This window comes from Gossypium raimondii, chromosome 12, assembly GCF_025698545.1.
Source record: "Gossypium raimondii isolate GPD5lz chromosome 12, ASM2569854v1, whole genome shotgun sequence".
In the NCBI taxonomy this organism is placed as follows: Eukaryota; Viridiplantae; Streptophyta; class Magnoliopsida; order Malvales; family Malvaceae; genus Gossypium; species Gossypium raimondii.
The window spans coordinates 28,670,215-28,698,144 of record NC_068576.1 but is presented as its reverse complement, the minus strand read 5'-3'; the positions used below and the strand labels follow the sequence as shown (position 1 = coordinate 28,698,144).

General features: G+C 33.8%; 1 protein-coding gene across 1 annotated transcript; it reads right to left on the bottom strand.

Moving 5' to 3' along the window:
• Positions 1 to 4,053: 4,053 nt before the first annotated feature.
• LOC105763635 (probable sodium/metabolite cotransporter BASS4, chloroplastic) lies at positions 4,054 to 22,545 on the bottom strand. Its single transcript, XM_012581918.2, has 14 exons — positions 22,317 to 22,545; positions 22,149 to 22,230; positions 16,096 to 16,203; positions 15,943 to 16,010; positions 15,298 to 15,376; positions 13,656 to 13,714; positions 13,500 to 13,568; positions 12,381 to 12,494; positions 12,125 to 12,146; positions 11,465 to 11,532; positions 5,267 to 5,352; positions 4,588 to 4,717; positions 4,345 to 4,446; positions 4,054 to 4,269 (listed from the first exon to the last, which is right to left on the bottom strand). The coding sequence occupies exons 1-14, from the start codon at positions 22,476 to 22,478 to the stop codon at positions 4,195 to 4,197; spliced, it is 1,224 nt and encodes a 407-aa protein (XP_012437372.1). The 5' UTR covers positions 22,479 to 22,545; the 3' UTR covers positions 4,054 to 4,194.
• Between the last annotated feature and the right edge of the window lie 5,385 nt (positions 22,546 to 27,930).

Genomic DNA, 27,930 nt, shown 5'->3' with positions numbered 1-27,930 from the left:
ACTCAAGCTCATTTATAGTTTTCAATGTAACCAAAATCTTAAGTAATTGAAAATAGCATTTCAAAAAAATCAAATGGATAATGAGCATATGTGCTACAATGGTCTCAACATTTCAAGATTACTATCCAATGATCTTACCTTGTTGGATATACAATATCTTCATTACCATGGTGGTTCGCTTGATTCTATTTTAGAGAATATGATAGCCTTAAATGATAATGATACTTGAGATTTAGTAAATCTGATTTCAAGAAAGAAAGCAATATCTTGTAAATAGGTGCTTATGGTTAAAGTAAATCCAAATGGATCAATAATTCATTTTAAAGACATCTTGTTTCTAAAGGGCATGATCAAACTTATGGTGCTTTTTACATAATGAACTTCAGGTGGAAGTTTATATAAAGTAACTACATGCATTTGTTGCTTAGGAAAAGTTTGTTGCCTAGGCAGATCGTATATGGTTAGAAACAATGTACTCACACTTGGTTAGGTAGGTTTAGTGAGACAAATCAAGAATGAGTCAAAGAATAGTAATTGCGATCATTTAGTGTTCTATAAATAGTTTGAGGTTGGTATAATCTTGCTAGTTGTGTTATCATTAATTGGAAGTGATATTGCAAGCATTTGATCTTCAAAATATTTTCTTCACATCAATTTTAATCAGTCGGGGTTGCTAAAGTATTTGTTGGGTGTTGAAGTGACACAAACTAATAAAGGAATCTTTTTGTCTTAAAAAATATGTTCTTAATTTATTGACACAAAAGAAATTAGGAGCCACGCCATGTAGTGCACCAATACCAAGTGAAAAGTTGATGGTAAACCTTTTGAAGACCTGGAGTAGCATATAAAAAAATAAGTGGAAAGTGAAATCATCTTACAAGAGCTCACTCATATATGCTCACCCTATTGATGTTTTAAGTTGGTCCATATTGTTTCCAACAATTAAATTATTAGGCAACTTTCGAATAAATTTGTGTTATTTAAAGAGAGATCTAAGACATAGTCTATTCTATGGCAATCATGGCCACACCAATAATGTTTTTTCCGATGTTGATTATGCATTGTCCGAAATTGATAAACTAATAAGAATCATGGAATAGACAAAGTTGCTTGGGTTCAAATGGATAACTTTGGGCCAATAAGTCATACTATGGCTAAACAAATGCAAGATGAAATTACATTATACTTGCAAAAAATTTTAGCCCGATTAGAGAAGCTTAAAGGAGATGAATCCAAGCCCACTGAAGTCAAGCCCAAGTTCATTTCATTTCTAGTTTGCAAGTGTATGGAAGTTTTCTAAGTGACCTTTGAATTTATTTAATAATGTGCTTTCATTAAATAAATTAGAATGCATGAATTAGGAAGTTAGTGCATGCACGAATGTACATTAATTGCAGATATTTAGTTAATTAGCTATCAATTCTCTAATTATGCATGTATGTAGGATTAAATAGATGTATTTGATCATTAATGTTTTCATAATAATGAAACATGATGTTGAATGTTCTAAATTTCAAATTTTAATTATTGCAATTCTTTCCACTCTTATCTCAGTATGTTTCCTTGTTTAGTAGTGAGTAATCCTGATTCTTATCACTATTTTTTTTTTAAATTCTCTTATCACTTTACCTTTTTTTCTTCTTTTTCTTTTTTTTTTTTTTTTGTTCTTTAAGAGTATGAAGAACCAACCTATTTGTTCTTGTTTGTGGCAAATTTTCTGTATCGACCAAGGCTACTAGGATTTCCTATTTGTTTCGAGATGCAGTTGTCTTGAAGCATTTTCTTCCGATGATTTATTAATCTGTGCAGATTTTGTGTTTTTGTTGGAGGGAACCTAATTTCATGGAGAAAAAAAACTGTCTTGATCTAGTGTAAAATTAAATACAATGATATGACAATATCAATATGTGAGATAGTATGAATATACCAAGTACTGAGCCTTAACTTGGTTATGGGTGAAATTACAACTGTGATATCAGGCTCCCTTTCATATAGACTTCAATCTTATGTTTCATGAACAATATTACATATGTTCTTGTGTATTATAAATTGGCAAAACTAGTTTTCATTTCATCTGAAAAAATTCAATAAAAGTTTATGTCTACAAGATATGTCAAAATTGAAGATCAATTAGAGATATTTTCATAAAAACTCTAAACAAACTAATTATTACTGTAACAAGGTCAGCATGATTGACATCTGTACTCCCTGAGGAGAAATATAATTTGACATATTTGTAGGATTAACTTTAGGGGTTTTTCTTTACTTTCTTTCCATTTCCTATCTTCTGCAACATGAATAAATACAATACAAGCAATTCTTCCTCACTTCTATGATTTACATTTACAAAACAAAACAAAATCCTCCTTTCGTCACTCTTGGCTTCCTAAATTTGAAGTATGTTTTCCCCTCTAAATCTTCATTCCCTTCAAACTTTAAGCCCCAGCTTATAAAACTACAGAACCCAACTCATGAATCTCCAGTAATTCACATTTTTGTTTACTGGACTTGGCATAATTTTTTATTCAGTTCCCTAATCTTTAATTTCATCAAATTAAATCATTGGAACTTTTATTATTAATAAATTAAACCATCTATGCTAATTTTACATCTCATCAAGTTAATAATTAAAAAAATAAACTAAGCATGCATACAAAGTTTAATTTTTTTCGACAGATTTTTTTCTTTCTAGCATTGACCTTACAATGACAATATGGAAAAGAAGTACCTAGAATGCTAACTAGACGAACTATTGTTACGCGATTTGAACTTTAGTCTACCAAATCATGCGGTCTTAGGTAATTTTTGACTTCGAATTCACAGAAGTCAACCTAACTCCCAAAAAGTGAAAATTCAAATAAAATTTCACTAAGGCGCTGAAATAAAAACGAAAGTAACTCGAAAAGGCAAAATGACTTGAATCAAACAAAAATGCCACAAGATAATAATAACACACCAAATGTTCAGGTAAATACTGTCAAAATATTCTTTAACTCAAGAATAAAGTAAAGGGATGAAATTATTACAAATGAGGAGAAAACACTCTGGTTGAGCTCCCTCAAATCCAACTACATCGATGACTAAGATCAATGCCTATTTACAAGATGAGAATCATAAGGGATTTAAACTTTATACAATCTTTTCCCTTAGAAGTTAAATTAATGGTAACTTTAATTTTAATAGTGTTTCATTTCATTGAGTCACCAAGGCTTCAAATAAATAGACTATTCAATATGTTTCACGAATTGAACCAATTCAAGTGAATTGAACGAACCCAATCGATTAGTTGACCTCCATGGCATGATTTATTGCATTCGTCATGACACTATATCAACCTTTCCGTTAAAATTACTTAACAAAGTTATTTAATTTATTATTATTAATAATGCAACTTTAATGATAACATAAACCAAGAGTAGATTTTAAATTTTAATAACCCAAAATATAAATGACTAACCCTCTCTCTCTCTCTCTCTCTCTCTCTCTCATATATATATATATATATATATCGTAATCAAAGTTAAGGTCATTATTTTGTTTAGGAAACTTTATAAAACAATCACGTTAAGAGTTAGTAAAGCTCTTGAAATCAGGAACAACGTAAAAAATTTAGTTCAGAGGAACCAGATAAAATTCTAAAATTTTGAGGGAGGCGAAGCTAAAAATTTTATTTTAAAAGGACTTAGATTATATAATTAATTTTTAAGAGGGGCCAACATTACAATTTTTTAATTTATTTGAATGATTCAAGGAGTTAAAATGAATGATTAATATTTGACCAGGACTACTAATAATATTTTCTCATTTGACCAAGGCCCAAGGTCCAACCTGCTCCTTGGCTTTATCTTTTCTTAGAATTCAGTAATTCCAATTGGCTATTGGGGAACTTAGAGAAACAAAGCCGAATTAGTTACTCGGTCAAATGGGGATTCCACAAGCCAAATAACAGCATTATAGTACCGATAGCCTCGGAATAGAATAGTAATTCTAGTAAATCAAACATGCTGTTAAGGTAACACCAAAGAGAAAGAAAAATTAGGTGAAAAAAAAATATTGGCAAACGCGAGATAGAAGATGATAGCATATAAAAGGATTTTAAAATTATTCAAGATGATTAAATTATTAGTCAACAGTTAATCTGTTTGACAGCATAATAAAATTGTGTCTACCAAGGATCGAGAAGGGTGTTACCACTCAGGCTACCTTGGCAGTATTTGATGAGAGCTCTTTTCGAAGCCAGAAGTTAGCCAGGAAGGAATCCAAGACAATCTGCAAAACAATATTAGTTAAATGTTAAAAATATGGCAGTCACAGCAAGAGAATTGACACATAACTGATAATAACCTGAATTAAATGTGCAGCAACACAGGGTAGAACCAGCAAACCAGATTCACCAAATGCACCACCAAGCTGCTGCACAACAGCCACCATTACAGGTAGAGTTTTCTACAAAGAATAGTACATTTCAAGACAAAAACAATCAGCCAAATGAATAAAGGGAGCTGTAGAAAGTTTAACAAGTAGATGATAGCATCAGGTTTTACAGGATAAAACTGTGTAAAACAATAGCTAGCTCAAGATAGCCACCTGGCTTGCAACAAGCAAAGCTGCTTGGGCATTTTCTTTCTTAGAAAAAATTGATTTATGACCACCAGAGACGGCTGACAGGCTCCTTATAGCAAGTGCATTAAAAGCTAATAGACCGAGGTGTAAAAGCCTGCAAAAATCCATTCCTGAGTTGATGCAACCCCGCGAAGCGTATATCAATACAGAAATTATGCATAATAAATCCATCACATTTTTTTTGGTCTTTCTAAACAACTCTAAATAAAATATGCATCACTTGTATGATTGGCTATAACAAATTGGAAAGAGATTGGAATATCAGTTTTGATATACTGTAATTAGTAAACCCAGGCCAATCTGTCTACTAAAATCGCTTGTAATTCATAACCACATGAAGACAGTTCTTGTTAGTGAATGGCCAAGGACCAACTTAATTGAGAATTAGAATGAGGCAATAGCAAGCAAACAATTCAAAACCGACTAGCGTCACCTTGCTCACATGCAATAGATTGGTCCCTGTTTGGAACAAGGCCCTGCAGTGACAGTTAAAAGTGGAGCTACTTTCCATACTATTAGGTCTATGACCAATTACTTTGGCACCGGGATTTAAAATCTTATTTTGATGCATGACAGTTTCAGTAATTTCGTGGTATATTACTTTCACTATTAAATTGAAGTAAGAAAGGAAGATTGAACGTACATTCCCATCCCAATAGCTACAATAAAAGCTGCAGGTTTAACCATAATCAGAAGCGACCTTGACCTGCTCACTTGCATCCATGGCACCTGGCAACCATCATATTTATGAAATATAAGTTAACCAATTCAAAGTTGCCGCATTGTTGCTACAAGGGTCACATATAGAATCAGACACATTTCATAGAAACAATGAATCTTAAGCTTTTGATAAAAAGAGAACTTGATTTCAAATTAGGGTTTTGTTAATAAGATCCCTCAGGGAACTCTTTAAAGTTAGTTAATATACTAATTTTATTATACAAAAATTGCATTAACTGTAGTAGTTGAAAGCTTTATTCATCATTTCCAATATATTGGAAGAAGATACTACTACGTATATGGTAACCTTAAAGTGTGCCCTTAGGACTTAAAGTGTGCCCTTAAGTCTGATAATATATTATCCCATCACGTGTAACAAGAGAAAAGTCTATACACATGCACTTTAGAACCATAACGCTAGCATAAGATTATAGCTTAGTATCCAATAAACCCCACATCCAAACAACGACATGCAAAAATGCCTTTCAAATTATATCTGTTTTAATGATGAATAGTAGGGAATTCCTAACTGCCATAAAATCAGAAATTAAATAGGAAAGTATTTTCTTATTTTAATTGAGAACATTAAAGAATTAGGCTAATTAATGATTCTTATTTCCAGATTTTCTCTCCCTCTCTATCTACTAGATTCTTGATAGCCATAGAATAAGGCTAGCCAAACCCAACTGTATAATGAGTCAATCCCAAAATTACTTCGATTATGTTTCTTCCAAAGACAATATCATGTTATGGCTTTATGGACTTAGATATACAATATTTGTCTCTTCAAAACTTATTTCCTTATTTGTTTCTTAATAATTAACCAATCGAATTTAAGTGTGAGATTTGTCAACTCTTCAAACATACACACAATATATATCCTAGTCACTCATATAAGTCATCTCAACCTTTCTCAATAATCCATAGTGATATGCAAGGACCAACTAGGATAAGAACGATTATTGGCTCTTGTTGGTTTGTTTCCTTTATGCATGATACACTAGACTTACTAGGTTTTTCCTAATGAAAGAAAAATATGAAGGGAAAATTTTCAAAAAATTCAACACCATGATCCAAAACTGCTTCAAACCATGACATAAGTGCAAAGAACTAATACTGCCCAGGAGTTTTTTCTACAAATCCAAACTAGGGGATTACATAACAAGTTAAGGCATAGTTCACCAAGATAGTTTGTAGACACATCCCAGCAGAATGACATTGTTGAAAGAAACAATAGGCCTTTGCCTGAGGTCGCAAGGGCCCTTATGTTTCATCTCACACACCAAATATTTACTAAAAGGAAGCCATTCTCACAATCACACATCTGATAAACAAAATGCCCACTAGGACACTAAAATTTCAAACTCTTTGTCAAGTGTTACTCAAATCTTTCCCAAATACATCATTTTCCGCAATCATTCCTTTCAAGATATTAAGATGTATTGCTATTGTTCATATCCACCATCAAGGTAAACTAGATCCTAGAGCCATTAACTATATTTTTGTCAAGTATTCTCAAATAAAAAGAATACAAGTGCTATTCTCCTACCACATGCAAATATTATAACACAATGGATGCTACATTCTTTGGCATATTACCCAAAATCAGCTATTTCGAGGGAGACTGAACCAACCAAATTTGCTATTCTAAGGGAGAATGGACCAATACTAGAATATCAACTTTGGGATAACCAAATGAGTCACAATGAGCCAATAAACAACACATATCTCAAGGGTTCACACATAGATTTCCAACCTTGCCAACAAGATCTATCTAATTCTAATCCTACAAAAAATCCTGACTCAAAAATAAGACATGAATCTCAAACCTCTGCACTAGAAACACTAGAACCAAATAGAGATCTCATTGCTTACACTAGGAGGAAAAAAAGACAAAAGGAGATTAAGAAACTAGCACTAATTCAACAAAATCAAGAGTCCGATCTAAGTTTAGATTCTAATAAACACATACCAAGTAACACAAGCTCTAATTCTAATAATTAGATAGCCTTCAATGATCTGTATTGTCCCACTGCTATTAGAAAAGAGGTAATCAACACTTAATCTCCAGCTTTATCTCATATGAGTCATTCTCAAGATTTCAAGCATAGGTGACAATCTTTTGATAGAATTACAATTCCAAACAATGTCATGAAGCTTTAAAGGAACCAAAATGGAGAAAAGTTGTGAATAAAGAAATTAGAGCCTTGGAAAAGAATGAAACCTGTGAGATTAAGGATTTGCCACCAAACAAGAATCCAACAAAATGCAAACGGGCATTTACAGTAAAATATAAATATGGAAGTGTGGACAGGTTCAAGGTCAAACTTGTTGCAAAAGGATTCACTCAGTCTTGTAGAATTGACTTCAAGGAACATTTGCTCCTATTGCAAAACTCAATACAATCAAAATCCTCCTCTCTTTAGCAACAAACATTTCAACAAGAATCACGCACACAAGGGTAGATTGATACAATATAAACCTCTGGTAAAATGCACCCCCCCCCCCGATAACCCAGCGGATAAAGTACATTACATAGTTTGTTTTAGGGATTGGCGACTTCCCCATTCCGTGACTTTGGCACTAGACGTTCCAAAAATGGGTATTATTAGGTCGGGTGAATTCAATAATAGATGTTTGGTGGCATTCCAGCTTTTCGTTCTCCTTTCAAGACCTATCCGAAAGAGAACCCAGTACTTCTCAGTCGTGAATATCTGAATAAGGCGAACCACCCCGTGGATATCTTTGCTTCAGAACAAAACAAGATGAACAAGGAAATATTGATTCTGAGGATCAAGTCAAATTTTTGAAATTTTTATTCAATATAGTTATAACTAATCCCAACAATCAAACAATTAGAAAAAAATCTATTAGAATAAAAGAAATAAGTAAAAAAGTTCCTCGATGGTCATACAAATTAATCGACGATTTAGAACAACGGGAGGGAGAAAACAAGGAAAATGTAACAGCAAAGCATGAAATTTGTTCAAGAAAATCCAAGCGCATAGTGATTTTTACTAATAACCAGGCAAACGCCGATAATTATACTAATACCAAGGATGCTAATGATCCTGATCAAACAGACGAAGTGGCTTTGATACACTATTCGCAACAATCAAATTTTTGGTGCGACATAATAAAAGGTTCCATACGTGCCCAAAGACGGAAAACAATTCCCCCATTTTTTTTGGACAGAGTAAACAAACCACTCTTTTTTTTCTTTTGATATTTCTGGACCGCTGAAACGAATATCTCGAAATTGGATATGTAAAAACAAAGAATCAAAATTTTTTGATTATACAGAAAAAAGGTCGAGAAAAAAGACGAGGACAAAAGAGAAGAGAAAATGCTTTAGGGAGTTGAAAATAAGCAAAGATCCGGAGATTCCCGAATAGGTCAGCCTTTCGAACTGCTGCTAAATCCATGGGTAGACAAGAGACAACCTGGTGAACTGAAACATCTTAGTAGCCGGAGGAAAAGAAAGCAAAAGCGATTCCTATAGTAGCTGCAAGCGAAATAAGAGCAGCCTAAACCGTGAAAATAGGGTTGTGGGAGAGCAATAAGAGCGTCGTGTTGCTAGGCGAAACGGTGAAGTGCAAAACCCTAGATGGCGATAGTCTAGTAGCCGAAAGCATCACTAGCTTACGCTCTGACCCGAGTAGCATGGGGCACGTGGAATCCCGTGTGAATCAATAAGGACCACCTTGTAAGGCTAAATACTCCTGGGCGACCGATAGCAAAGTAGTACCATGAGGGAAAGGTGGAAAGAACCCCCGTCGAAGAGTGAAGTAGAACATGAAACCGTAAGCTCCCAAGCAGTGGGAGTAGCCCAGGGCTCTAACAGCATGCTTGTTGAAGAATGAGCCGACGACTCATAGGCAGTGGCTTAGTTAAGGGAACCCACCGGAGTGGTAGCGAAAGCGAGTCTTCATAGGGAAATTGTCACTGCTTATGGACTAAAGCCTGGGTGATCTATCCATGACCAGGATGAAGCTTGGGTGAAACTAAGTGGAGGTCCAAACTGACTGATGTTGAAGAATCAGCGAATGAGTTGTGGTTAGGGGTGAAAAGTCACTCGAACTCAGAGCTAGCTGGTTCTCCCCGAAATATGTTAAGGTGCAACAGTTGACTGGACATCTAGTGGTAAAGCACTATTTTGGTGCAAGCCGCGAGAACGGCACCAAATTGAGGCAAACTCTAAATACTAGATATGACCTCAAAATAACAGGGGTCGAGGTCGGCCAGTGAGACAATGTGGGATAAGCTTCATCGTCAAGAGGGAAACAGCCTGGATCACTAGCTAAGGCTCCTAAATGGCTGCTCAGTGACGAAAGAGGTAGGGGTGCAAAGACAGCCAGAAGGTTTGCCTAAAAGCAACCACCCTTGAAAGAAGGCGTAATAGCTCACTAATCAAGCGCTCTTGCGCCGAAGATGAACTGGGCTAAGCGATCTGACGAAGCTGTGGGATGTAAAAATGCATCGATAAGGGAGTGTTCCACCTTAAGGGAAGCACCCGCGTGAGCGGGAGTAGACGAAGCGGAAGCAAGAATCCGATGCCCCAAAAACCCAAGGGTTCCTCTACAAGGTTCGTCCACAGAGGATGAGTCAGCGCCTAAGATCAAGCCAAAAAGTGTAGTCGATGGACAACAGGTGAATATTCTTGTACTACCCATTGTTGGTTCCGAGGGACAGAGGCTAGGTTAGTCAAAAGATGATTATCGGTTCAAGGACACAAGGTGTTAAGAATACTTTTTTTAATGGAGATCTAGTGGAAGTAGTGTACATGAATATTCCATTGGTCTTTGAAGCACAGACCACTAAGAACAAGGTGTGTAAACTAACAAGATATCTATATGGGCTCAAGCAATCTTCTCGAGCTTATTTTGATAAATTTGCCAAAGTTGAGGAAAGACAAGGATATTTTCAGAGTTTGGCAGATCATACTTTATTCATCAAACATACAAAAAAAGGAATTCTCCGTCCTTGTTGTGTATGTAGATGATATAATCTTAACAAGTAATGATATCGTGGAGATGAATAGTCTAAAGGAGCTAGTGGAAAAAGAATTCAAGATAATGGTAAATGCTCCTATTGGAAAAAGAATTCAAGATAATAGTAAATGCATACTCAACTCATCATAAGTTTTCTTGACAAGGATATGCTCTCTCTGAATTTGCAGCACTTTGATATTAATAGTAGATGGCAAAAGCATATTCAACAGATCGTAGGTTTTCTTAAACTCCATAAAATATGCCATGAGGATCTAATATTCTTTCCAATACGATAAAAGGATTTGCATACCTGATAGATACAAAATAAATTCCCTCCCAAAACATAAAAGTTCCAAATAGTCTATCAGTCTTTTACAAATTCACAATGTTGATAAGGCCGACTACCTCGCTAAGGTGTGGTCAAAAGTGCAAACCGACACAGAAGTAAGAGGTCAGCATCATGAAACAACCCCATGCTCTCACATGTCAATGTGTGAAAGATGAGTGGAAAATTTTCAGCGGCGCGTATGAGTCATTCATCGAGAGTTTGGTCACCGAATTTGGATGGATGGCAAAAAATTGAGGTGCGCTCCTCCCAAGGTGGTTGTAATACCCAAATATCACGATAGAAAGGATGGAGAGAGTGAAGAGATGAAAAGGAAGTTGTGTATACTGCTTCTAATTATACAAGTATTTATGCAAAGGTAAACTCTATATACAAGGAAATGAATAATTATAATTAATCCTATCTTATGCCCCTAATTGCTCTCTATTGATTCTTTCAGATCGCTATAATTACGTTAATAGACAGTTAATAGTAGTCAAGGTAAGGGCCATAACAAAGAAACAAACAGTTTTATCTAAAACCATCAACAGGCCAAGAAACACGTGTCCAGTGTAATTGCTAAACTTGAATATTTTGAAGCTAGTCATTATCATAAATTAAAAGATTCAAAGTTCAAAATTTCATTATAGAGAACAAAATGAATATGTAACATAACTTCTGAACTGCCAACATAGAATTCGAAAGAAAACAAAGAAATTATTTCATCACAATAAAAGTCAAAATTACTTGATACTTCATCATTATATGTAAAATAGAACTCAAAGGATGAAATTTCAAGCCTTACTAAGCTGAGGAAGACAGCATTGATCTTCGAAAAAAGTCTACGGTTATGGTCAACGAAGTTTGCCAATCCTGTATTACACATTTAATCATGTTTGAGACTATGAGTTGGTAAATAATATGGATGGGGACATCCTAGCACTCGCAGTATGTGAAACAAGAACTCCATGATAGTCTTTGCTGTCAACAACAAAGTTAACGATAGTTCTTGGTGCATAGTAGTAAACTACTTTTGACATTTGGAAGAAAATAAAAGAATGCAGGAGAAGGGAAAAATGTGAAACTTTGAAACCTAAAGAAAGATAACCTCTTTTCCTTCTCTGAACTAATCTTATCAATTCTAAAAGTAGTGATGGAATTCCCTTCTCCTAAACTTTTGCATTTCAATTTTTACATTTTGACAAGATGCATATCAAAATTGACATGTACAAGAACTGAAGGTATTAAGAAGTACCAACAATAATCAATAACTAAACAAAAAGACAATCTCATTATTAGCTATATATTCCAATCAGCCATCTATTGCTTCATGCAATTGAAACATTATAACATGAGAGAGCTATCAAATCTATTGCATTAACATCAACATGGATGCAACATAAATGTTATTCAAAACCTGCTTACAAGGAAAAGGGTAAAAAATAGCCATGACAGAGAGGCTTACCTCTAGAAGATTCTCGTAAAACCTGTAATTACGCAGCAAACATTACAGTTAGAAAACAATAAAAACCTAAAGACAGGTTATTCTAATACAATTTGGAGGATCAATATAGTGTTAACTTCTGCATTCCTGAATAAACAACATTTTTTTGTATCAGAGGTTAAACCATTTTTTATGCTGCTGAAGTTTAAAAACCCAAGAAACATTCTTTCTAAAGTAGTGATACCAAAAGAAGTTTCTTCTTTCCAAGTAATATTACCTTCCCCAAGATCAAAGGAACCAAAAGTGTGAGAACAAGACTTTTAAGTAGTTGTGCAGTTGGAACATACACACCAACTCCAACAGCTATGAATTTTGAGATGGAAAATGGAATCTGAAAATGATATAAACCAAAACATCATGCATCATACATACATACATACATACATACATACATACATAAATACATACATACATACATACATACATACATACAATGTACTTACATACATACATACATACATACATACATACATACATACATACATACATACATACATACATACATAAATACATACATACATACATACATACATACAATGTACTTACATACATACATACATACATACATACATACATACATAAATACATACATACATACATACATACATACATACATACAATGTACTTACATACATACATACATACATACATACATACATACATACATACATAAATACATACATACATACATACATACATACATACATACATACATACAATGTACTTACATACATACATACATACATACATACATACATACATACATACATACATACATATCAAGCAAGTACAGCATCTTACTAGCAATTAAAATTTTGCATCTTACAGATCAAACAATATAATGGTTCCATCACCTAAAGTGTCTTGCACCTTTGACAATACTGACCTTATTGATATTTTTTCTCAATAGTTCAGCTCTAATATGAAAGACATCTACTCAAGCTTACTATCCCATTATAGAAGTTTAATTGACAGTAGATAATAATCTTCTACGACATTACAAAATTCACTAGAAATATATTTGCTTTGCCATTAGATTTTTCCAAAATACTTCTCCTCAATCAATATTGATTTATAAATACAAAAATAATAATATAAGGGTAATTAATACATCCAAATTATGAACAGAAAGAACACATTGGACAATAATGATTGACATCAATAGAGGAGAACAATAAAATAGCATAGAGACATAGATAACACTAACAATCAGCAAATCAATCATTGGCAAAAAGTCCATCGAGATTTCGAAGGGGAGGAAGGTTATATCAAACATCCAAGCAAAGCTAGATTTTAATAGGATCTTAACCATACACCTTTTTCGCGTGCAACTTACAATCAAGATTCCTAGCAAATTAGATAGCACCGTCATTGCAAGAGCGAGTGCTGAGTTCCCCCCAGCAAGCTGCACATGAAAAATGAAGGCCCTCTTTAAACACAGAGCCAAAGACATCAAGGAATTGGTTTAGTCAATAAAGAGAAATTTGCATGCCTGAGTAAGTGCAACTGCGCTTGATAATGTTGTTGGCATACAGCTAAATATTGCTAGTCCTGTAGTTAAAAGGGAAAAAAAAAAAAAAAGGGAAAAAAAGAGGAGATCCATTTATAATTTAACAAGAATTCAAAATATTCTTTTACCACTTTTGTTGGATTGTGCCCTTCTTAGAACAACTCACCAATTTCCATGACTATACAATCAAAGAAGAGCACACAGACATAAAAGGCCTAAGACCTGATCCTTTTTTCTTTCCTTTATTGGGTTAAACTAAATCACTAGTTAAACCCTATGAAGAAGGTATAAAGCTCTTCCGGAACGGATTGTGGGCCTAAAGATTGTGAACCTAACTTAGAAATAAAAAGGAAAGGCGTGATCTATTTGCCATTGCTCTTTTCCATATGGTATAGCTATATAAGATAATGTTGCTTGTTAAGCTCAATATCTTCCTTCCCTCCCTCCCTGCTAAGTCCTACCCTTCTTTCTTTCTCTCTTTGTGGATTACCTTAGGTTCAAGTTCAAATATCTTTCTTGTCCTTGATATAAAAATCCTTGATTTTAGGTATCCAAATTACATACAAAGAATTAGAAGGTTGTTAAGAACAGCAATCTGGATTGTAGATTCCACGATTTAGAGCCTATTTATGTCTAAGTCATAGGTTTGCTAAGGCTTTCATATTCAAGTTCAGTGTTGATGTTACAGTCCAAAGTTAGACTAGGTTTAGTTGTAGGCAATCTGGCCCAATTGATAGTATTATGGGTCAAGTTGTTTTTAAGTCACGAGTTAGTTATGGCATATAGAAGTGAATATGCAATAGGAAAATATAACAAGAATTGATTTCAAAACTAACTTCTCTCTTCTCATTCTTTTTCTTTAAAATTCTCTTCAGAAACCTTTCTCACACATTTTGCACCCACCGAAGTGGTACCAGAGCCATGGTGCATATAGCGTCCACAAGATTGCAAAAAGAGTTGTTGCATTTGTCATATGGAAATGAAAAACTTTCTCACACACTTACCACTATTTTTGAATCAATCAACATATATTGTAATGAAAAACTTGACACCCACAAAAAGAATTAAAGGCCCAAAATAATAAATACTCAAAAGATCAAAGAATAACAATAATCGAATAATAACCAATACCACACCTAGGAAACAAAAAAACCCAGCACCAAAATAGTGTTGGAGCAATACCATTTTCCACAAAAAAAGAAACACCAAACAGCCTTCAAAATCACCTCTAATCAAACACCAAATCTCTTGGATTGGGTGGGAATGTCAAGGTGACACCGAAGGAAAGTTTCGATAAACAGATTCGTGTGAACTTGTACCTTCATTCATCAAAGAATATATACATACACTAGAGTTTATCTAAAAAAGGAAAGAGAAGAAAAGAATTAAATAAAATCTAATCACTATAATCTACATAATCCTTATAATTCTGCTATCTACAATTTATGAATACATATTATCTATTAAGTCTTTTGCAAACTTGCTAGTAGATAAAAACAATAGACATATGGTAAGTAATTAATTTTCACAACTTCATTTTTCTCAAATGATAAAATCAGGAAAGCAATAAATTACCCTTGAAAAGATTAAAACATGAAGGAAGTTTTATTATCAAAATTCAAACCTGTAACAAACTCCTGAGGTTGAAGTGGAATTAGCAATATTATCCTTGAAAAGTACGGTGTAAAAAATAGGATGGAGCTCTGCAATAAAAGAACGCAATAAGTATTTAAACAACTATTCTTGCCCTATTTTTTGAAAAATAAAATTAAAAATTAAAAAAATGGTCTTGCACGTTTAGCTACAAATGCTGCATAATGCCAAACATTGAAATAAAATGTTGGGAGAAGAAAAGAACAAGGTAATAAATGATAACAAAAAACAGCCATCTAAAAGTTCCTAGTGTCTCTTCTGTAATTGATGAACAACTACCCCTAGCAAAATAGAAGTGCCACTCTTTAGCCCAATCCTGGAGTTCTTGAGGAAGCTCTAAATTAAAGCAATTTTTCTCAAGCTAAAACAGCTTTAAATTGTTATAGTATATAATTTCCTTCTGACTTCCCTGGTCCCTTGATTCCAAAATTTCCTCGAAACATAATGTAATAACTCGAAATAAAAATTAGATGTTTTGTTTGATCGGCATTATTGGCAGAGATAATTGCACAGGGGGGAAAAAATCTAATGTGCATGAAAGAGAGAATGGCGAAACGCAAAATAAGAAATGAACCTACAAAATGTACAGTGGCACATAAGAAATTTGAGGTCATACTAGCCCAAAAAGTCCTACAGGCCATGCTTTCACAGCAGCACCAATTGCATCACTACGCAGAGTCAAACCTGGATCATTGGTGGCTTATGAGAGATGTGCATCATAAAACAAGATCATTACCATGAGAAGAAAGGAACAATGCTAAATTTTTACCTGAGACAACAAATATCCCAAAAGTGCTAAATTTTGACAAATTACATTTATCAGCAAGACAACCAAGGGTAGGATTTACAAGTCCAAATGCTACTCCACTGGTAAGTGCTGCTTGTAACATCACAGATACAACCAAGTCCATATTTTAGAGAATAAAAATAATTATCTCACAAAAAAAAAAAGGAATAAGAAAAACAAATTTTGATGCCAAGGCAAATTTTCCTAGATTATAAGAAAAGAAAAACTTTAACATATTCACATTTTCCGTTTGCCTCAGAATCAAATTTCAATAACATGAATGATATGTCACTACTCATTAGCTGGAACAAGAAGTGCATATGTTTATCCACCTACTATAATCAATACTGACGACATCATTATTAAATCATGAGGATTTGTTTAAGTTTTATTTTAGCCTATATATTGAGCATCTCATGTAGCAAGCATTCCTCTTTTTTTCTTCCTTTGTTGAATCAATCACAGATGACAACATCCCAACTTTTATCCTTGTAATAAGCACTATTGTATACAAATAAAAATAAATTAATATCGAGCATTTGAGACACGAACTCTAATGACAAGGATGGGTCAAATAATGGGTAAGACATTAGAGAATTTAAGCACTTGACTAAGAGTTTGTCTAACAAATGTTTACGAAAAATTCCAAGAGAACCAGAAAAACACAAAAGGGCAACATGGACTTCTCCAAGGAGGGCGACAAGACTTCTTAAAATTGGATCAGCCTATGTTCTCATCTTGGGTCAATTTTAGTCTTAATTTAATTGTTTTAAGTCCATTATGTAATTAAATGCCATGAGCTTATCACGTGATTTCATTAATGGCATTTTGATAATTTAATAATTATTCTTAGAGAGTTATTATCCTTGGCCTTTTTTTGTGTTCAAATTGGAGGCTTATATGTAGTTTATTTGGCGATTAAGAAAGCCTTATCTATAGTCCAGCTGGAGGATAAGTGCAAAGGTTAAATTAGGATTAGTTTTAAGAGCTTCTATTTATCCTTGTAATCTAATTTATCAAGGCCAGTTTATCTAAATAGCCTAGGACATTATCTTTGTAACGAAAGAAGAAATCAAGAAGAAAGAAAAAAATTTGAGAACTTCTGTTTATTCACATCATAGGTATCCCATTTATACAAGTTACAAAAGTCAATTTAGTGAAAGAACTTAAAGTAAATAAAACCCTAAAAATTGTACAAAATAATATCTAAATAATATATCTAAAATTTAGCTAATTGATATCTTATTTACAACACAACCCCTAAAGCAAGAGCATAGATATTAATTATGCTCAAATTGCTACAAATGTAATCAATTTAAGTTCCATTCAAAGCCTTTTTTTTTAAATATCTACTAGGTGATCTCCGGTTTTAACATAGCTTATAGAGATGAATTTTTGTTGAATTTTTTAATGAACAAAATAACAGTAAACCTTAATATACTCAATTCGTTTGTGAAACAATGAATTAGAGGATATATAGACAGCTTGATTGTCACACCAAAACTTTACTAGTAATGCAGTTTTCAAAACCAGCTTCAGTTAATAATTAATATGCCCATACAATCTCACATAGGTTGTGGCATGGCCCTATATTCTGATTCTGCACTAAATCAAGATACCACATTTTGTTTCTTGCTTCCCATGAAATCATTTTTCCTCCAATAAAGACAATATTCTGTTGTAAATCTTTTGCTAGTCTTCGATTCTGATAGATATCCTAGAGTTGCCTTAAAAAAACCAAAGAATTTGTTCCAAAGCCACCTAATGTTTATCTGTCGAAGAAGACATAAACTGACTCACAACAACAAAGTATTCAATGTTCAGACAAGTTACTGTAAGATAGTTCAATTTCCTAACTAGCCTCCTAAACTTCTCAAGATCTTCAATTAAGTCAATATCATATTTAATAAGTTTTGAATTGGGAACTATTGACACACTACACAGCTTAGACCCTAACAAGAATGTTTCAGCTAATAAATGAAATTGATATTTTTTTCAGATGAGAAAATACCTTACTCATAACTTCACCAAAAAAACACTTCAATAGCCCCAAATATTTCATCTAAAATTGAGTGCTACAGAAAGCCTTCAGGGTTGAAATGCCATTGGCACACTGCATGGCTTAAACCTTATCTTTCCACTTTCAGCTAATAAATCAAGTGTATTTTCTTTTGGAGAAGGAAATACCTTTCTTGCTCTTCATAACTTCAATACTCAAAAATTACTTCAATTATACCAAATCTTTTGCCTAAAATTAAGTATTAATTTATTGAACTTGGTTTCAAAAGTTTGTGATTCCTCGATATTCTGTCTTTGTGTGTATCGAGTTTGTTGCTTCCTATTTTTCATTGATTATATTATCATAAAACATTTTACCGCCTTTGCAAATTCAAGTAAATCTAATACTTATTCTATTTCTTCCTTGTTCAAATGAGTCATTGATGCTGATGCTATAGATCATATAACAAGTAATCTCAACCTTTTCTCCATCTTTTAATCAGATAACTCACCATCTCCTATGACTATAGCTGATAGATCCACCTATATTACTATTGTTTCTGAAAATATCAATACAACTTTGTCTATTACCTTATCAACAATATTAAATTTGCCTAACTTTGATGTCACAAACTTACACCTAAATTGTTCCATCACGTTATTTCTAATCATTGTCATTCACAAGATCTTGTGATGAAAACTATTAGTAAAAGACATCTGATGGTCTATATATTATTAACATGTGGTTCCTCGATCCATTTCTTATTCTAGTGTTCCCTCTTAAGTTGAAGCACATTGTCAAATGGGACATCCTTCTCTATCATTGTTGAAAAAGATATGTCTACAATTTCATGATTTGTCTTCTTTTGAATATGAAACATGTCATTTTACTAAGCACCATCAAAGCTACTTGAGACTTAGAGTTGATAAACAAGTTAATTCTACCTTTGGGTTGGTACATTTGGATGTTTGGGGTTGCGTCCAGTAATATATAAGCCTAAAATTAAATATTTTGTTACGTTTGCAGATAATTGTTCTCGCATGACATGATAATTGTTTTATGAAAAATCAATCATTTTTTGCTCAGTTCCATGCCTTTTATGCTAAGATAAAAACTCATTTTAGTATGCTCGTCCAAATTCTTCAAAGCAATAAAGCTAAAGAAAACTTTTCTAACTCTTGTGCTAAGATTCTTCATCAATCCTCATGTGCTGACACAACATCCTAGAATGGAATAGTTGAAGAAAAGAACAAACATCTCCTTTAGACAAGAAGAGCTCTCTTTTTTTTTTTCCTTCGCTCGGCAGTTATAAGTTTATTAAAAACAATGACAATAGAATCACTACCAAAATTGGATCTTTAATACAGATAAGAGCACTTTAGAAGTAAACAACTCCAACAACCCAAGCCTTAAACAATCTAGATCTCTAAACACCTACTTTGGTAAGAGATCTTTTATTTCAAATGAATGTTCTTAAACATTTTTGGTTGATGTGATTTCAAAGACTTGCTTTCTAATCAATGCATGTGTTATGATATGCATAATCTTAGATATGATTTTGTTATGATATGCATGAACTTGGCAATTAGGTCCACTTTGGCACCTATACTTGTCTTTGGTCCATTTTTGTGCCTGAACTTGACAACTAGATCAATTTTGATCCTTGAAGTTGTATTCCATCAAAATTAGAAAACGTGGCACGATCTTAGAATGCCACATCATCAAACTTTACTTTTGCCACGTTTAAGGACCAAAATGGACCTAGTTGTCGAGTTTAGATGCTAAAGTAGACCAAAAAATATACAAATACTAAAGTGGATCTAATTATCAAGTTCAAGGACTAAAAGTCATATTAACCCTTATCCAAATTGGGTAGCAAGGCGTCTTCAAATTGGATCTTATATTGCCAATTTTAAAAGTCTTAATTCTAATTGTTTTAAGTCCATTATGTAATTAAATGTCACGTGCCAATAATGTGGTTTTGTTAATGGCATTATGGTAATTTAATAATTGATTTAGGTGTTATCTTAGGAGTTACTATCCTTGGTCGATTTTTTTGTTCACATTGAAGGTTTATATATAATTTATACGCAAATTAAGAAAGCCTTATCTACATGGAAGATTGAAGCATAAGTCTTAAGGTTAAAATTAGGATTAGTTTAAGAGTTCTTATTATCCTTGTAATCTAATCTACTACAACTGATTTATCTAAAGAGTTTAAGGGTGAGCTTGGATGAACAGTGCATATACTTGCAGTTAGTGTAAAAACATCGGTGGCGGTGAGATTAGATATTATAGCGTGAGACAAAAAGTAAGCTAAACGCACCGCACCATACCGCCCATCCAAACCCACCCTAAGACTTTATTAATCAGTTGGGGTTCTTATTTTTACTACTTTAAATAAGGATGAACCTTGTAAAATTCGACCACACTAATAAGATACATTCCTTGGCTGAATTCCTTTTAATCCTCAATTTTTTTATTTTACTTAGTATAGTTTAAATTCAAGAATTAAATATTTTGAATTTTCCTTAGTTGAGTTTAGTTAGAGGCCTTTACTTTTCACCCTTTAGAGATCTATAAAAACCCAAGGGGCCCAGGTATTTGTACTCAAACTTTTTATAATGAAATTTAAACCGTGAGGATTTTTCTTTTAGACTTTGCTTCGAAATGAATGATGGAAAAGAGTGATGATGGAAAATTTATTAATCAAATAATTAAGAATCATAAATACTTTCTTACTCATAGGTTAACTATTAGATTGAAAAAAATTTCATCTTCACTTTTTTCCATCCTCCATACAAAGGAAAACCTTAATGTTGAGAGTTTCACCTTTGTAACTTTGGAAATTATCTACATCTCAACTCTCTAGTGTGGTGTTTTCAATTTTATATCTAAACTATCCACGTTTCCAAGTGTGAGTTATGACAGGAAGTGGGAGGAAAATAGTGGAAAGGAATTATACAAAAAAAAAAGTGAACACTTTAGTGCAATAAACAATCCTATTCAAGGACTAAATTACAATACCCAATTATCAAATGCCGAAAAAGAAAAGCTACTAGTCTATATATACCAAGTACTATTCTAATTGAAAGCTAGGAAAAGAGAGAATGGTGGAGCACATTCCCACCACCATCGCATCAGTCACCTAGTTACTTAACTAGCTCACTCCCCTAGTCATCCTAAATATATGAGCCTAACCGAACTAATGCATCTTGAGGCCCAAACAAACAAATAAAGCTGAACAGGTACAAATCATCATTTCTATCAAGTGTTCTATTTTTCATTCGTGAATAAACCCATAATGGTGGAGACACATCAAGTTATCTAGAGGTTGGTTAGGAAACAATCATTGTCATTTCTAGTTACAAGTTGATTAAGGGTTACATAGGAAAAAACCAATTTCTAAAACAAGTCCTTTTTCTTCTAATTTAAAGGGTCTATTGTAACATGCAGATGCATGTAGTTTTGTTGGCAGAATTTTTGCCTCATGAGTCTAATTATTTTAGTTTCATTTTAGTTAAATGTCCCACCAAAGAAGAACATGTTCTGCTTTATTTTGAGAGGAAATATATTAGCACAAAAGCAGAGCTTTATTCGGATACTTGATGTTTCACTTTAAAGGATATCTTTTTTTCCCCTTTTTGCATACAGAGATGTGCTTCTTAGAAAGTAAGTCATACTGAAAATCACCTAAAATAAGTTCAGGTTTTCTACTCAAAAGTTTCATCAATTAGGGTTAACCCTAAATGCATTTCAAATGACCCATTCTCATTTTTCTCAAAGAGTGAGAATAATGGATTCAGTCCTAAACACTAACAGAACATTAACTAAAATCCATTCAAAATAAACACACCATAAGAAACTTAAATTAGAAAATCAACAATCTCCCCACTGCGTTCTTCACCTAAAAGAAACATTTTGACCTTATAAAAAATAAAAATACAAGATAAAAAAAAATGACAAATGAAACTACAAGGATAGTTTAAAGAAAAATCAAAGCACTATCATTGCCAATGAATAGAAATTTCATTACCTAGGGGAAGAAAATTATTGGAGGCAAAATTCATTAAAGGTTTTGTCCAATTTAATCCATTAGCCAAATCTGAACCATGTATCTGCGATTCAATTCAAACTTCGTAAGCTGCAAAAGGTTAAAACGTCAAAAAAAAAGTGAAATTAGAAGCTTAATTTCTAAGGGAACCTCATCGGACGGTTTACGGGAAATGATAAGTGTTGAAATGGAACGGCGAGGAGGATTGATTCTGAGGGAACGGCTGAAGAGACAGCAAGTTTTCCGGCAAGGAAACGGGCTGGTGACGATGGACGGAGGCGTCAAAATTAGGGATTGGATGGTTCCCGCCATAGACCTCTCAAACAATATCGAGAAATGATGGTCCTGAACTCTCCAATCCAGTGTCCAGTGGACAACAGTAATTTATCTGAAAATAAATAAGGCATAACTGCATTTCTCACCCTCAACGTTTACAATATTTATCATTTTGGACCTTTTCCTAGCAAACAAACCGTTCAACTTTTTATTTAAATCAAATTGGTCAACATTTGATCAAAAACTTGATATGGCCTTTAAAGGATTCAAATTTAGATGATTCAATGTTTCATGCGGTTGAAAAGTATTTTTAAAAGATATGTAACGATTGGTTGGGGAATAGAATAAAACTGTAATGTAATAGAACTGTAATGAAATAGAACTATAATTAATAATTTAGTTGTTTCGTTGAATGGAATAGAATAGAACTGTAATAGGATTATTGTATTTGGTTGAGGCATTTGTTTCACTGAAAATGGCTTTCGAAAAATTATTTTTGGAAAATGACTTACTTTTTTGGAAAAGCTAATATTTTCTGGTGTTTGGATGAATCTGTGTAAAATATTTTCTTTTATTTGGCAGGTTCTTTAAAAATATTTCATAAAGTCGTTTTCAATTAAACAAACATACATTTGAGATTTTATTTATTTTTTTATTATTTAATTGAGTTTATTTTATATCTATTGTCGAAACCGTTTTTTGAAAACAAAAATTTTGGTTGTCGACTTAAAAAACAAAAATTGGAGTCGCCACCGATCCGACCGCTTCCGGGATACATCCGTACCTATGTCTTCGTGAGATTTTCATCTCCGTGCAGCCATAGGGAAATGTATCCCCCTGAGACTTGCACCAATCCCAATGTCGTACCAGGAGCTGTATCAAAGTTTATTTGACGCACATGTTGTCTCCCCTTTCTACTTGAAGCCTTTACAACCTCCGTACCCCAAATGGTACGACACAAATGCGCAATGTGACTATCATGCGAGAATTATGGGCCATTGCACTGATGTGTACGTTTCCCAACATTTCTTCATTCATCGCAGTCCCTTCATTATCCGTATGATTGAGTAGCGGGTTTTCTGTACTGAATGAATCCTCAAATTTGACAATGCCCATATTGATAAACCTTTCAACCAGCTTAATTAGGGTTAATATTTGGGCTATTGGATTGGGATTTTGGTTTGTACAAGCCCGGGTAAATTGGGCTTATTACAGCTGCCCCTCTTTGCTTGTTGTCGTGTAACGGGAACAGAGCAAAGACTAAAAGCCCAATTGTGCCCGGTCGATCGAATGACTCCGCCTATAAGGGCAAAATCTTATATATATCTGCTTTATGTAAAGAGATTTGTTTTCTAGTAAAGTTGTTCTAATAGAATTGAACCAAGAATCAACGTCGAATGTTGGTTTTTTAGCTGAAATAAATTTACTCAATTAGAGTCTTTTAATGGTCCTTAATGCACGTGATATTGTGTAATGCAAATGCATGAAGTGAACGCAAAAAGAGACGTTGATTCTTGGTTCAATTCTATTAGAACAACTTTACTAGAAAACAAATCGTTCAGGGGGATACATTTCCCTATGGCTGCACGGAGATGAAAATCTCACGAAGACATAGGTACGGATGTATCCCGGAAGCGGTCCACTACGCTGCACGGAGGTGAAAACCTCACGAAGGACTAGTAATAACTCTCGTTATACCTACCCATATTATTCACCTCATTTTTCCTCTTCCTCGAGACTTTTGAAGTATTGTCTTGGGAGTTCCACTCTTGCCCATTCCGTTTGCAACGATCTTCAAATTGTTTTGAAAACAATGAATCCTCAAATTTGACAATGCCCATATTGATAAACCTTTCGACCAGCTTTCTAAAGGCAGTGCAATTTTCTATAGAATGCCCCGTAATTCCCACATGATAGTCACGCGTTTTAATTAAGCCCATTTTATTTTGGCCCGAATATTGCTATTTTTGTTCATTTCAGCCTTCATTACTGCGCACCGTTTTGGGGAAGCGAATAATTTCCATTTTGGCCCCCCAAGTAATGCACGTGTGGCAGACTGGTCCTCCGTCGTGTTTTAATTTCATTTATTGATTATTTTTTCTTTTTTTTTGTAATTCGTTTTTTTTAAATTTCCTTTATTTTATCATTATTATTATATTATTTATTTTCATTTATTGTGTCTATATTTATACACATATAGTATATATATATATATTTTAAAAACTTTTATAAATACATGCATATATTTTTTGTACGTACAAACATTTTTTATATAGATATACTTTTATATTTTAGTTTTTTCTTTTCTTTTCTACTTTTGTAAATATATCTTCACGTATGTTTCCACATATTTTATATTATTCTTCATGTTTTCTTACAAATATATTTATACATATATATATATATAAACATACACGTACATATTTTACATTATTCTTCATGTTTTCTTAGAAATATATTTATACATATATATATATATAAACATACACGTACATATTTTACATTTTCTTTTCATACCTTTTTGTATACATGTGTATATATATATATAGGCATTGGCATTTTATACCATACATACATACATCTTTTATATTTCACAGTCCACACATATGCCTGCATTTTCTATAGTATATATATATATATGTTCTTAGAATTATTATAGGTTTTGTTGTTATTCTATCGAGTGTATTTCACGTTTTCATATATGTATACTTGTATATGCCTGTTTTAATATATGCATATATATGTTTTCAAATTTTATTTATGTTTCATACTTATATTTTGATAATACATATATTCATGCATATTTTAAATTGAAGTGCATATTGTACATTTTTTTTAAATATACTTTTTGAGAAATATATTTTGGTTTATCAAAATCATCATATTTCATAAATTTTTGAGATATTTGGCATTCATGATTCTTGAGAAAGATCGTGTCCTAACTTACTGGATCGCGATTATTTTTCACGACCCAGATGAAGTAAAAAGGAGATAGAAGAGACATCCCTTTTGAAGAGTTCGTGAGATGATCCGCGCGTTCTGGCCGAATGGGATATTTTCGCTATTAGTCCCTCTTTTTTGCAACGCGTTTTAATTAAGCCGTCATTCGATCCTCTTCTTCATTCAAGCATTAAGATAAATCTCACGAACGAATTTCTTTGTGAAATAGGCTCACGTCTGAATATTATTATTTTAATGAATACATTATTGCAATCATCTTTGAGCAAATATTCGTTTTTCACTACTTTTTTTCTCTATTCTCGATCCCCTTTTACACTGAATCCCCCCATCGGTTTTTATAACCGAAAACAAAGAAAAAATAAAAACTGTTGCCTCTTTTTGCTCTGCTAGGGTTTGGAACCCTAGCGTCCTCGCGCCACCTCTCCAGCGATTCGGTCGATTCGAATTCCGCTCACTAAGACCGGGCACAATTGGGCTTTTAGTATTTGCTCTGTTCCCGTTACATGACAACAAGCAAAGAGGGGTAGCTGTAATAAGCCCAATTTACCCGGGCTTGTACAAACCAAAGTCCCAATCCAATAGCCCAAATATTAACTGAGCATTTATTCAGGAATCCACTAGGGTTTGGTATAGCTCTACCTAGGGCAAGTTCCTAAAGCTCACTATATGAGGCTTAGTTTCTAGAGTAAAGGTACCCGAACCAGCAGATTCCTCGATCGAATGGTGCAGTGAAAACTCTACCGGGGCAATGCCACTCTTTTCAGTTTATCACGATTTTTTCATTGAAGTTGAAATTCTTTCTCTTCGAGTTTTGACTAAGCTGAAGTAGGATAAAGATCCAATCCCGACACGATTAGTTGAACGGGTACCCGAACCAGCAGATTCCTTGATCCTCACCCATTATAGGCTCATGTGGATCGAGTTCAGTGAATGTCTTATCATTTTAATTCATTCATGAAATAAAAAAGTTTCCTTTTAAAATCTTTTCAAGTTTTCGACACCAAGGCATAAATAAAATCAATTTGGTACCAATTTTGGGCGTTACGAGGGTGCTAATCGTTCACCGGCTCTCGAATAATCTTCGTCAGCTTGAGTCTTCAGGCAACAGAGCAATGGTTGCGTAGTCTTCCATTAAACTATTATCTTTCTCTTGTTGTGTTTTCTCGGAACATATTCGGTCAACCGTATTATTTTCCACTTTATCAAGAAACCTATTTCCTTATGACAAGCTCTCTATTTAACAACCGAACGTGAATCAACACCTCTTTTTATGATGAAAATGCAATGCAATCATGATGTCATGCAATCAAAACAAAATAAACCCAAGTCAGTATCATACCAAAAAGATATAATCCAATACAAACATGAAATAGCAATAGCATTTATTCAGGAATCCACTAGGGTTTGGTATAGCTCTACCTAAGGCAAGTTCCTAAAGCTCACTATATGAGGCTTAGTTTCTAGAGTAAGGGTACCCGAACCAGCAGATTCCTCGATCAAACCCTAGTAGCCGCCGCAGCAATTTCACTTTTGCACGCCGCCGTGAATGTCGCCACATGACCCTCCGTGCACGTGCGCCTCTTCCACGACTCCCGTACCTGCGAGAAAAAATGGAACCAACACCAGAGTAGAGGCAACAATAACAGAAATAATGATTTTCTTTGTATTTTTGCGGGATTTTGATTTGTTTATTGAATGTCTTATCATTTTAATTCATTCATGAAATAAAAAAGTTTCCTTTTAAAATCTTTTCAAGTTTTCGACACCAAGGCATAAATAAAATCAATTTGGTACCAATTTTGGGCGTTACGAGGGTGCTAATCCTTCCTCGTACGTAACTGACTCCCGAACCTGTTTTCTCAAAATTCGCAGACCAAAATTATTTTTAAGGTGCGCCGATCACACCTTAATAAAGGAAAAGGAGAATAAAGCACTTTTGAAGTTAACCTGGAATCCAACCAACCAACCCAACACCGATACGGCACTCGAGCAAAGACAAAAGATATGGATCAGAGATTAGAAAAGCTCGAACAGTACCAGAAGGAGATACAAGACCGGCTTCAGCTACAAATGCAGGAACGGTTAGACAAGATGAAACAAGAGATGTCTGAGAAGATGCGAGAATCCCAAGAAGATATAGAGAAAAAAAGCAGTGAAAAACTTGTTTTTTAAAGGTGATTTCCTTTCCGTCATTGACAGTGTCTATCGTTTTACGGATGTTTTTCATTTTCTTTAGTCCCAATCCAATAGCCCAAATATTAACCCTAATTACAAGCCCAAAATACTAACAGCCCAACAAGCCCAAAACTTAACAAATTTTCAGCCAAATCAAAAATCAAAAACCCTAGTAGCCGCCGCAGCAATTTCACCTTTGCATGCCACCGTGAATGTCGCCACACGACCGTACGGGAGTTGTGGAAGAGGCACACGTGCACGGAGGGTCGTGTGGCGACATTCACGGCGGCGTGCAAAGGTGAAATTGCTGCGGCTACTAGGGTTTTTGATTTTGATTTGATGAAAATTTGTT

Excerpts from the sequence above, each read along its gene's own strand:
- LOC105763635 (XM_012581918.2), bottom strand. The coding sequence starts at position 22,478 with ATGGCGGGAACCATCCAATCCCTAATTTTGACGCCTCCGTCCATCGTC. Across the intron at positions 13,715-15,297 it reads ACCTCAGGAGTTTGTTACAG|GACTAGCAATATTTAGCTGT; the intron begins GTTTGAATTTTG and ends TTTTAACTACAG. Across the intron at positions 12,495-13,499 it reads ATTTGCTAGGAATCTTGATT|ATTCCATTTTCCATCTCAAA; the intron begins GTAAGTTGCACG and ends TATCATTTTCAG.